This window comes from Triturus cristatus, chromosome 5_2 (genome assembly GCF_964204655.1).
Source record: "Triturus cristatus chromosome 5_2, aTriCri1.1, whole genome shotgun sequence".
Lineage (NCBI taxonomy): Eukaryota > Metazoa > Chordata > Amphibia > Caudata > Salamandridae > Triturus > Triturus cristatus.
The window spans coordinates 420,163,656-420,176,209 of NC_140588.1; the positions used below are offsets into that span (position 1 = coordinate 420,163,656).

General features: G+C 43.7%; 1 protein-coding gene across 3 annotated transcripts in view; it reads right to left on the reverse strand.

Annotated features, from left to right (window-relative positions):
• Window positions 1-12,554, reverse strand: part of PIEZO2 (piezo type mechanosensitive ion channel component 2) — a 1,161,909-nt gene that overhangs the window by 293,936 nt on the left and 855,419 nt on the right. For all 3 annotated transcript variants that reach the window (XM_085607342.1, XM_085607341.1, XM_085607340.1), the window contains 4 exons: window positions 8,588-8,788; window positions 4,394-4,598; window positions 4,148-4,249; window positions 1,129-1,294 (listed from right to left, as the gene is read on the reverse strand). In XM_085607342.1, coding sequence (XP_085463468.1) covers window positions 1,129-1,294; window positions 4,148-4,249; window positions 4,394-4,598; window positions 8,588-8,788 — 674 coding nt within the window. The remainder of the gene's footprint in view (window positions 1-1,128; window positions 1,295-4,147; window positions 4,250-4,393; window positions 4,599-8,587; window positions 8,789-12,554) is intronic.

Genomic DNA, 12,554 nt, shown 5'->3' on the forward strand with positions numbered 1-12,554 from the left:
ATTTGAAAAGACAAGGATACAAAGCGAACCCAAAATGCTCCATTCAAGTAATATTTGTAAACATAATTCCCTCAGTTGGTGATCATGACGTCACAGATGATCTCATAGATATTCTTTTAGATGGCCTCATCAATTGCACCGCTGACTGCATCACATTTGACAACCTCTACAGAACACAGAACTGCTTCACCAAGAAACAGAGGAAACCTACTGCTATGTCACCTCAAATTCCAAAGAGAAATAACGCGCAATCAACTCAGAGAGTATACTAAAAACATATACCCAGGGAATGAAATGACACCCTGGCACTCTATGCCTCTTCTTAACATATCTCTCTTAACACTTTTTACTTTTAATTGATATAGCTAGGAATCTCCACCGGTTAAGTTAAAGCTCTTTTCAAACAGACACCAATACCCAGGCCTAATCCAATTCAATTCAATTCTTTATTTATGTTTTGAAACTCAAAAAATGCCACATAAAACAAAACATAGAAACAAGTGTAAAACAGAATAATACCCAACATTAAAAGTTGATCAGATCATTTATACACATAACCTCGTTTTCATATAGCAGAAACCTGAATGCAAATTAATGTAAGTTCATAGAGCCTATACATTTTTTTTTAAACCTATGTGAAAATTACTTCAATTTTTGGATGGCCAAGAATTTTCTCGTGCCGCCACACCAACCTGAATGCATATTTAGGGCTAATACACAAATGGATTAAAATTGAATATCCTCAATAACCTTTCATCTTATCCCCAAAACCTAAATGCCTACAATTTGGCTCACTATAAGCCATTAGTAATAGGTCAACTGATCTTCTAGCAGGGTCAGTTTGTGAATCTGCAAAAATGCTTTTTTAAAACACGGTTGTCACTGATTTCCTTATGAAAAAAGTAGTTCATATTAATGTCAAATAATGTCCTCCATTTTGAAACCTACAATTTGGGGTCAGCCGTAACTTCTAATACGTGTCCAGCCTTTTCTTGACTGGAAGGCACTGCGAATGCAGCGATGCTCCTCCCACTCTGACAGTATAGAGACTTCTTCGACTGCCCTGAAGGCTCCTATGCGACAGGTATACACCTACACAGATACACTGTACGTGGAGTTTGTCGTTACCTGCAGTGGATAAAGTCGGGGACAGGATTGTGTTGGCTGAAGGATGCCGCATCAAGATTCATGCAGATCTCCACGTTGTCTCCGGCCATAATACGGACCGCAGCCAGATTCTCATCTTCAAAGGTCTGTCTTTGTAGGGATGCGAATAGAAGCAACATGAAGTCATCTGCCAAAGGGAAGGAAGGACTAGATGAAGTTGAAGCATACAGGAACAACAAGAGAAGGAAACAAGATTCCAGAAGGTTCTTGGCAATATTCATGAATGAGGATATCTCAAGCTCTGAGAATAAAGAATTGCCAGTCTGAAAGACATATTTGTTTTAGCATATGAAACACATCAGTATTTGCACAAGCTGACTGTAAATATGGGACATGCTTGGACAGGAGTAATGCTCATGCCTTCCTGAACCAGGGGCAACTAACCCTCTTTTTATGAGAACAGGTCGTGTACTGCATTTCATTTTTACTTTTCACAATTGAAAAATGTGATTCATACATGAACAATGAAGTCAAGAATCATGCAATATTAATAGTCATATAATTCAGGACCATGAGGGAATCTACTACTCAGCATTACAAAATGGCAACAAAAAATAACACACGGACCAGTGAGAGGTGCTGCCTGAGTATTGGGTGTTCATAATCTGAGACCATTCCACTGACTGATCCATATTCAAAAGTACAGAATGGTGCTGGGTGCTTTGGCCCCAAGCTCTTACTACAAAGTCCTGGATCAGCGCTCCAACCCAATGGCCCAATGGGCCACCCACAGCCTGGGCAGACTTATTAGAGTATATTTGCTGGGTTAGACCGACCTATAGGGCCACCTAGCAATGGCCTAACAGGTCAGTGTGTGGGCAGGTCTTATGGCTGTTTGTGGGCTTGTTTGATGGTCTGGTGGGTCGGATTTTATTGTTGATTTCCTTGATATTACCACAAACATTGCCAGCGCAAGCACAAGTGCATGCAGTCTCCCATACTTTGCAAAGCACTTATTCAGCGCTTAAAACATTTGAAAATAACCTTAAACCTTTAACTTTATACCTAGTTATTGAGACTTCTAACCAAATTACTATTGTAAAAACTTGGCCATCATAAAAGGCAACTACACACAAAAATCAAATCAGGAAAACAGATATCACAGATTGAAATTGCAACTTAGTGGGTTAACCCCTTCTGTGCCCATGACGAGCTGGACTCGTCATGTGCCGCGGTTGCGCTGTGCCCATGATGAGTCCAGCTCGTCATGAACCCCGCCCGCTAATGGAACGCCCGGCACAGGGCGGGGAAAGGGCGTGGCACACAAGGGGTTAAAACCACTGTGCTGGGAATGTGCGACAAATAGACACAGCTCAGGTGTGCAGGCACATTAAGGGCAGATGCCTTGCTCTTTGTTAGTCTCTGTTGCTCCCTCTTTTCATCTCACCATCTACCTCTGCTTCCGTCCAGAGTGATGCCTGTGAGGCCGAGGACTCCATCTCTGCACGCTCACTCCAAGCTGGGAGCAGCTGGTGCCCATTAGGAGCACAGCACACATTTTTGTCTGAGTTGCCCTGCCTCCCTTTTTATTAAATTGTGCAAGTCTGATATGAAAAGTATCATCTGCCCCAGGCGTTAGCCCATCCTTTTGCTTTTGGTCTGTCTGGAGATTAAAGACTTCTAAACTTATTTTTAAACAACTGATTCATCCTCTAGTGCAGGCTATATCAACACGGCACAAGTGGGCTATATAATTCCATGTGAAGGACACCACCTTATCACATGCCTTGACTACAGACAGGCAATGTTGCAACGTGTTATGTCTGATAACTACATGCATTTTTTTTCAAAACTTTGCTAAATGTTGTGAAGTTTAAACTAATATGGGAAACAATCACGCAGAAATAGGTTGTATAGAAGAACATCTGCACAAAACTACTGTTAATGAGACTATTAACACAATAAACAAGGTTTTGGGTAGCAAATGTGTTCTTGTCTCATTAACCTTCCACTTATTGCATCTCTCTGAGTTACTAAGGCCATTGTCCTGCTTGCTGTGAGTTTACTGTGCTTTTGAGTAGGCTGTCCCGTTGCTGTGGGACACCAAAGGTCCTGCCCTTTGCCCCCCACAGGAAAAGCAGGAGAGGAGGATTGGAGCTGCCGACTAGCAATTCAACCCTAGCAGCTTACATGTTATATTTTTTTGTCTTGTGTTTTCCTGGGCGCCCTAGCTCGCACTTTGGGGGCTTCTTGGCGCCTTTACTCTTCTTCCTTCTAGGCGTTGCCCACGCTTTCTTCTGCAAAGCATGGAAAAGAAATGACACTCATCCACCACTTTGTGCAGTTCAGTGACATTGTCAGGCACGCAGGCCCTCGGCCGGGTTTTTGCTCTGGCCCTTACACCCCTGTATGGGCTACACCATCGCTTCAGGCGCACATTCAACTTTAGAGATGCCACTGGCACTTTCTACACTGACTATTGTCTTGTGCTGCCCCCTGTTCCATGAGACACACGCACAGACTGAAGGAGTGAACCCCAGCTATGGCTGACGCCCCACTCAGCAGGGATCGTGTCCCTGGAACATCGCAGCAATGCTTGGTCAGGTGACATATAGCACCGGATATGTACTAGGGCAAGAATTGAACCTGGGAATGGGACATTTCCTAATCAATTCCACCCTGATATGAGCAGGCTTTTTCTTTACGCACACCATTTATTTCTTAGCATTTTCATTCAGGAAGTAGAAAGGGGAAAGATGTGAGTCCAGATCTACACCATTTTGGCCAGCATACCCCAGCAGTAACAAAAGAAGCGCCATCTTTCGTAGAAGTGTTGCAAAACAGTAAACACAATTGAAGAAGTCTTGCTATGGAGTTAGAAGAAAAACTATTCTGCGAAACCCAGCAGTTGCTTCATTGTTAAGCAGACAAAGCTGTTCGCTTAATGGAACATGAAGACCTAGTCACAGACGACCCACGAGAGCAAAAGAAACCACAAGTAAACCCGCAATATGAATACACTGTGTCCGCCAATACATACAGACAAGAAAGAGAGGGTTGGGCCGCACGATGAAGTCTGGAAAGTACAACCACTTTATTATGTTGGAGTTAAAGTTGGCACCAGCGTGTCTCCATGGATAATCTGCAAAGGGACAAAAGAATGGGAAAAATCATAAAACATTAATAACAATTACTTCTTGTACTTTTTTACTGTCCATTATCCTGGCGCTAACAGAGCATAACAAATGACAACAACTGCCCACGAAAAAGGTGGAAATGTTTTTACCTTTGCATGGAGCAGGTGGAATTCCGATGCACATGAAGTACTGGAATGTGATCGTGCACGCCAGAAAGCAGCAGTACTTGTGCCAGATCTCAGCAATTGCTTTCCTTCTGCGTCGATACAACACAACAAAAAGCCAAAAAGCGTGAATCATGGCAAAGAAATCCATCCGCTGACCTATCACATTGACGGACATCAGGAAACATGTCTGCTCAAAGAAAAACAAAGCGGAGGGCTTGCGTCAGAAAAGAGAACTTTTGACAATGTTACATCATTCTCACGCTAAATGTAAAGATATATATCCCTTTTAAAATGTTTAATTGAAACAAATGTTTGGATTTTTTAGTTATTCTGTAAAATGTTCTTTTCTCATCGTTTTAGAAAGTTTAGGAGTTTCGGTCAGGGCTACCAAAGTTACAATGGAGGAGTCGTCAGCCGCGGTCGGTAGTAGGAGTACCTGCAGGGCGGTGACGTGGTGAGGGGGAGGGGCAGGGTGGGGGGTAGTAAACTATGGATTACGGAGGTTTACAGGTAAGTAAACATATAAATTAATAAAACGATTTTCGTTGCGTGCACTGCATCCCCAAATGCGATGCAATGCACACAACAAAATTCGTTTTATTAATGTATATGTTAATTTACATGTAAACCTCCGTAATCCATAGTTTACTACCCCCACCCTCCCCCTCCCCACGTCACCGCCCTGCAGGTACTCTTACTATCGACCGCGGCTGGGAGTCGTGTTACTGGAATATTAAAACACTGGAATGTTGAGAGCTCTATTGAACAGAATGGAGTAGTTCAGGGCTTAAACTGGAACGTTTGTAGAGGGTGGGTTGATCTAATACAGTGGCGACTCGCAGAGGGAGTGCTGCGGGGTGGTGAGGCAGGGGAGGTTGGCGATACAGCGAGCACAAAGTAAATCATTTTATTTATCTATTTACTTACTTTCCTCCTGCCCGTTGTATGTCCGACTCCACTACCCCCATCCTGCCCCTCTCCCGCCCTACCGCCCTGCAGCACTCCCTCTGTGAGCCGCCACTGTTCTAATAGCCTTTTAGCCTTTCTGTCTCGGACCATGCAGGTTGTGTAAGGCCCTCTCCTTCCTTATAGGCCTTCAACTGACTTTGGTCTATGACTCAGATCCAGGGCCTTTAACAACTGGAATAGCCCTCAGCAGCTGGTTTAAGATTATATTAGAACATTGGAATGTTGGGAGCTCCATTGAAAACAACAAAGTGCTCCGGGCTTGTAATGGCCAGCAGATGCCCAGAGCATCAACATTCCGATTTTGTCGTTCACAGCTGTTGATGTGAACAAAGACCTCATGGAACCAGAGGGGATTTCATTCTCCTTGGGCTCCATGCAGCCTTTGATTCATTTGTTAGAACATTCTACCCTCTAGTGGCAGAAAGTTCAAATAGCCTTAGAGCCCTCCGTAGCTCACCTACATAGGCATTAACGTTCCGCTCCATTGTTAAAGGTCCTCGCCTTAAGCTCCGACCTTTAACGCTGGAGCGGGCCTTTAATAGCTAGTATAGCCCACTACAGCGGACTATAAGTCTATATTAAAGAGGATATCAGAAAGAAGGCTGGTCAAAAGGTTTTCTAGGTGTGTAAGCACATTTATTGACATTTTGACAGGTGGAAATATGCACAAGATTTTCTCTTCAGGGAACCACGCCCTGGGTCTCATTCACAAGTTTTTGCAGTCATAATCTACATTTACAACTCTAATGAATTGCATTTAGGGTCGTAAATCCCAAATTATTCATCACAGAATCAGGTCATGCAGATTTTGCTTACCTACAATTTTTTTTTGTGGTTATAATTTATGTACCAAGGGGCAGATTTATGTTCCCTGGCGCATCCCTGCAAATCAGCATGGATGCACCAGGGAAGATGCGTCACGCAAGTTTACCCTTGCGCCACAATAGATGCGCCGCATTTACAATGCAGCGCATCGTGGCGCAAGGATAAACAAATGCGTGACGCATCTGATGGCGGAAGGGCGGCGCATTGCTGGAGTTGCGTCGCAAGCGCGACGCGGCTCCAGCATTTCTCGGGGGTGCCCTATCGGTACAATGCTGCGTCAATCCTTACGCCTGCTTCAAGCAGGCGCAGGGATTTGACGCAGCATGGCCGGAAAAGTGACTGAGTGAAATCTTGTAGATTTCACTCAGCCACTTGTTGGAGGCGTTCCTGCGCCAGAACGCCCCCCCCCCCTGTGAAGGTACGCCCACATGTGGCGCAAGCTTTACAAAGTGACGCATCTCCCTAGATGCGTCACGTTGTAAATCTGCCGCAGCATGGTGCTGGCTTTGCGCCACCGCTGCGTCACAAAAGTGACGCAACGGCGGCGCAAAAGTGACGCACAGGGCTTATAAATCTGCCCCCAAATCTTTATTCACAGAATCAGGGTGCACAGATTTTGCTGCCATTAAATGATTACTAAAATTGTGAAAAATGAAAAACCCTCAAGCATGTCAGATTTTTAATTGTAGAAAGTTCAGGGACTGGAATGTTTCACTCATATAGAAACGAGGGCTGGTGGGTGCGTCCAAGGCTGTTAATGCAGGACTATCAGACCCCACAAAAAAATGTCAGAATCTAAGGCCATCATTTTGTATTTGGTGGCAGAGGTACTGCCATGACATCACCACACAAGCAGCAGCCAGTCCCGCTTGGTAGAAGGAGCTGGTGGGGAAAAAAACAATTATGGCAACAAGTCACCCAAGTCTGGTGGCTTGTTAAACTGTTGTCACCCATCTAAGTCATGTAACTGGATTGCCAAAGCTGAATCCATTTCCACAACTCACAGAAGGAGAAATTCCTTAGAAGCTGAAAGAATAGGAAATATAAAGAATTTACTGAATAGTGTCCTTTGGGTTGGACAGAAAAAAGAAATTAGTTTGTTAAGTAAAGGGAACTAATGGTGCTCACATAAGCTTCATTCTCTTTATTATACATTGTTAACAGAGAGTTACTGACTCCAAGCTACATGCATCATAGAGGCCTTTTCAGAACACACGAATCTCCAGCCCCATTGTGCAGCTAGATAACACAAAGCCAGAGTGGAATGCCTGACAAGGGAAAAACAGACTAATAACTTTAAAACCCCTAAAAATTAGTTGATGACCTCCTAAACCTATGATGATCCTCTTGTGATAGGCTGGCCTGTTCCACAAGGGCTATGAGAGCATTGGTTCGTATATTTAGTTAGCTAAGCTTCCCTGCAAAAAGCCAGAGCAGGTAAGGCCACCCAAGGTGGTATGGTGGTCCTAATCATAGTGACCAAGAGCAGGGTATCCAAGTTGGACTGAAGTCTATTTTCAAGAAAAGTTGTAAATACTTGTCTTTGCTGCCCATGAAATCTGCCCCAGCATGGACATTTAGAGATCATAGTCAATACTATAAGGTGCTCATGCTAGCCCGGCAGATCACTATGAATGGGATCTGTGAATCCAGAATTCCAGAATTCTGGATTCACAGAATCCAGAATTCACTGTAATCTCCACCGTGAGGGTTGTGAAACCTTGAGGCTTTGTAAGATGAGGGACCACCATGACCGACTCTTGTTGCTTTAACCCTCCACGGGCTAGCATAAATTGCGTCATCTATTTGCTATTTGAGAGAATTCAGTAATATGGTTATTGTATTAATAAATTCACTGCCTGTTTCAGAAAGATACAATCAATCTTTGAAGTGGAGGGATCGCAACAATAGGCCAACTTTGTAGTATGGTTCTAGTAAGGGTTTCTTGCTAAAATAGGCTACTTCATTCCACTATTTCGGTGCAAATTTCAGCGCACTGACGAACATCTGAAGGCAGACTTCTAATAGGCTGATGCTTGCAAAGACTCTGGAGTGCATCGCAACTCTCCTGGTTTAACCATCCCGACTACTGATCCCAGACTTAGTGCAAACGTACTGAAATGCTGGTTCACAAGGCAAGAGAGTGGGCAAGTGCATCTGTCCCACACCAAAACACTTACCAAATAATATTCAACTTTCAGTAGGCCCCTTCCTTTTCCTTCTCTTTGAGGGTCGTACGTTACCTTGAGGCCCTGCTCTGCTTTAGAACCATAACACTTTCATAATGACCAGGAAAGAAGCTGAGCCAATGGCAGAATTAACTGCTCCAGCCATAAATAGTGCTGAGGAAGTTTTAAGTAAACCAAACTGACACATATTTACCTCCAAACCAAACTTGTAAAAGAAGTAGTTTACGAAATACTTGGCACAGTTCACAAGTCCCTCGTCGAAATGCTGTCTGGTGATGTCATGAAAGATTGTTTTAGTGACAGGCGTAGTGAGGTTGTTTCGGCACCGGTAGTACTCCTGATGTCGGTAGATGGTGACTTCGAAAGCCAGAATAGCCAGCATCAGTAAATGATTCTGGAATAAAGGAGACACAGAGCGTGGGGCAAGTAAACATGATTTTAACTAAAATAGCACATAGGTACATCGAATAAAAGTGTTGGTTTTATTTGATTAATAAAACTCCATCTCAGACATTACGTTGTAAAATATTATAAATAAATAAGGGGTGGGTAAAACATTCTGGTTAAAAGCAGAAATGCTAAATAGTTACAATTCCACTTCATCTGCCCCAGATGAGATGCTTCGAAGTACTTCTGGCAGCTTGGTCATGGGATACATGCCTTAACCCATGAGAGTTAATGTTCCTCTTGATCAGGTGAATCTTGCCCAATCAGAATGACTAGGATAAATGGTGTGTTTTGATGATATGATTGGTCTTGGGTGAGTTTAAAAAAACAATCCACAAAACTTAGGAATGAAGGTGGAAAGTAACAAAACTTAATGGGTCCCCCCTGCAAAGTACATGGAGCCCCCCCCCCCCTCTGGACTCACTCAGGAGCTCTCAGACCAGGATACTGTGCTGAAGGGAACCCCTGGACCTCGTACACCCCTTGCACTGGACCTCGCCCCCCCCCACAGCCCCCACAGGGGTTGTGGGGGCCTTTGTTACGCCACTGGGTAAATGACTTTATGTGGAGGTATCTGACCTGCTGCTGCTTTGGTCATTGATTTAATTGGGTGTGTACTTAATATATCCCCTTGTTTGCATGCTGACAGACTGACATTTTCTGGCACTCACTGACAGCTCTCCCTCACATTAGCAAGAACCATCAATCATGCGCACTATCAACTCACATGTTTTCAGTTTACACTTATGGAGATACTCATGTAGCCTCATCTCTGAACATGCATAACTTATGACTAGTAGATATATATTTTTAGAGCAACATTGGGCCGGGTTAATATATATGTAGGTTTGACTTACTTGTGCAGAAAGTCTGGCTTACTTATGAACGTCAGAGGTCTGATTCACAAACTGCATGTTTGGTACATTAAGTTGTACTACAGTAGTACTTTGTACTTACTACAAAATACAATTTACAAACCTGGGGATGAAGATCTCCACATTCACCTCTCCTATCTATTCTATGGGGATATCTCCACACACATAAGTAAGTAGTACATTTGGGAAAGTCCAGAGTGACTGCTAGGGACATTTGGAATATCAGCTTCAAAATGTGGTGGGGGATGGAGGGACAGGGTTAGGGAAACATAAGAAGGGGGTTAGGGAGGAACAGGCTACAACAAACACTCACCCACAACAGAGTAAATCCATTGCTATTCACAAAGTACACTTATAAAGTTACTGCAGCGCTAGAGGTAACAAAACAGTAATAAATGTACTTTCCCCAGCCTTGTAGTAAGCTCAGTGCCACACATGGCCACTTACAGGTACTGCAAGTAACGCCACATTTAAACTGCTTCAGGTGTGTATACAGCGTTTACATGACTGTCCATCCACATTAGAATATACCTTAGTTTACCAATTGTTACTCGCCACCTTTGTATACTTTTTCATTTTTCAGAGGCCTGAAAGCAACCACTTTTCTGAGTTTATAATTTCCACCTAGATCGGGCTGAAAGCATTAAAATGGTGGAATATGTTTGTAGGAAACAGAGAGACATTTATCAGCTTTTTTAACCCGAACCTTCTTCTTTCACTCTGGGCATCAATTACCAAATCCTTAACCCCTTGCGTGCTCATGACGGAACCACTCCGTCATGAGCCATGGGAGGCGTGTGCTCATGACGGAGTGGTTCCGTCATGCTGCGGCCGCTCCGCCCACGCGTCGCTGATTCCCCGCCTGTGCGGGCGAATTAACGAGTGGGCGGAGTTGTGACGGAACCACTCCGTCATGAGCACAGCTCGCCCGTGACTCATGATGGAGTGGTTCCGTCACGAGCATAGCGGTGCCACGATCACCCCGCACCCCCCCAGCGCCACGGCGGAATTTGCGCCGCAACGAAGGGGTTAGTCGACATTCTGATCAGCAATAGTAAACAAAATGCTTCCTCTAAGCCCAAGAATGACACAAGAAAGACATGTTCTAGAAAGAAGAGTGATGCAAAGTCTACTTTAAAACAGACAAAAAAAACATTGAGGCCTCTCTCAACTTGCGACTTTTAAGAAAAAAATAACATAGGCTGTATTGGGAAAAGAAAAAGAACTACCTAGGACAACAGTGGCTACTAATTTATAAGTTCTCAAAGCAGAGAGATCAAGACAAATTCTGGCTATTTGTAAACAAACTTGATAGAAACAACTGTAGGGTTCACACAAACATAGTTAGCCTTTTAAATAGGGTAGAATAGATAAATAATCTTTATCCCACTTCTGATTTTGCTGAATACACTAGCACCAGCCACACATCACTTAACTCTTCTAAATATATTGAGCACTCCTCTTCTAATGATCTTGTAATTGCCAAGACCACAGCGTTGGTTCTCAGGTCTGTCTGATCCAAGGGTGCTCGGGCCCAAACGGTATTCCTGGCTCCTTATTTAAATCAGACATTCACAATTGGGTTCATTGGTTATTCCCACAGAACCATGCCTCTTTCCAAGAGCCACAAGTTTCTTATTCCTTGTGCTATGCTTCACGTATTATACAAGAAGGAGGATAGATCTGATTCCACCAACTATTGTTTAATTGCACACTTGGACATGGAGGTCAAGGCCAACACCAGGATACTTTTAAGGTAAATAGTAAGCTGGACTGAGCAAACAAGACTACACCCATCTTTTCAAACTGAGTCCTGATCCAAGCTTCTACATAGTGCTTCTTTGATTGTTTGTTTCATTGATAACACCGCTGCATTTGAGGGAGTAGACTGTCATAACCTGTGGGGCACGCTTTTGAAATGGATGATCTCTCCCACTTTGCTGAAAGCTTATAATTTTATTGTACGCTGAGTGAAAGTCAGCAAAGGTTCTAAGGTGTCTGACCACATAAAAACGAACATAGGGCTTAAACAGAGATGTGTCTTGGCTCCCTTAGTACATAGCCTTTGAACAACAGCTATTGGTGAAACACGGCCAATGTCCAGGTCATTTCCACCTAGGATAGGACCAGGAAAGGTCCAAATCCTCCAGCATGCTGATGACCTTGTCATATTAGATCAAAGTAAGGTGTGGGGGTTTCCATGGGGGGGGGGCTGGTGGGACACAGGGCGGGGAGCAGTGGGAAAAAGGAAAGAAAAAGATTCTCTAGAGCCTCTGAAATATTAACAATTATAAGTTATTCTCTACCTCTGTGTTGTGACATAAGTCTCCAAGAGAGATGGTTGAGAGAAGTAGAGCTGTAATAAAAGTTCTGTCATGGAATGTAAACGGCCTTAGGGTACGAGGGAGGAGAAACAAAATTTGACAGTACTTAATGGACTGTCCAGCCCAGATTATTATATTGCAAGAGGCCCACCTATCAGAAAAGGAGGGTCTGGATCTCTTAAGATGCCAAAGTTGGATCTCCGAAGTAGTTTGCTCATCTCAGTTGGCTGTTACAAAAGGGGTGGCGACCTTAGCTAAAAGAGGGTCGCAAGTGGTGTTTGGTGCCCATATTTCAGACAAGGCAGGAAGATGGTTAGTGTTTAAGGCAAAGGTTTTAGGCTACCCTTTCCCTCTAGTGGGATATTATGGCCTCAATAACGACAATGTCTCCCCTTTGGGTGATTTATTAGCTGAATTGGTGGATTCCTCTGATCCAATCATCATGGCCGGTGACTTTAACGCTGTCTTAGATCATACTCTAGATAGGACCTCTCGTAGTAGAGCCTGTGTAAAC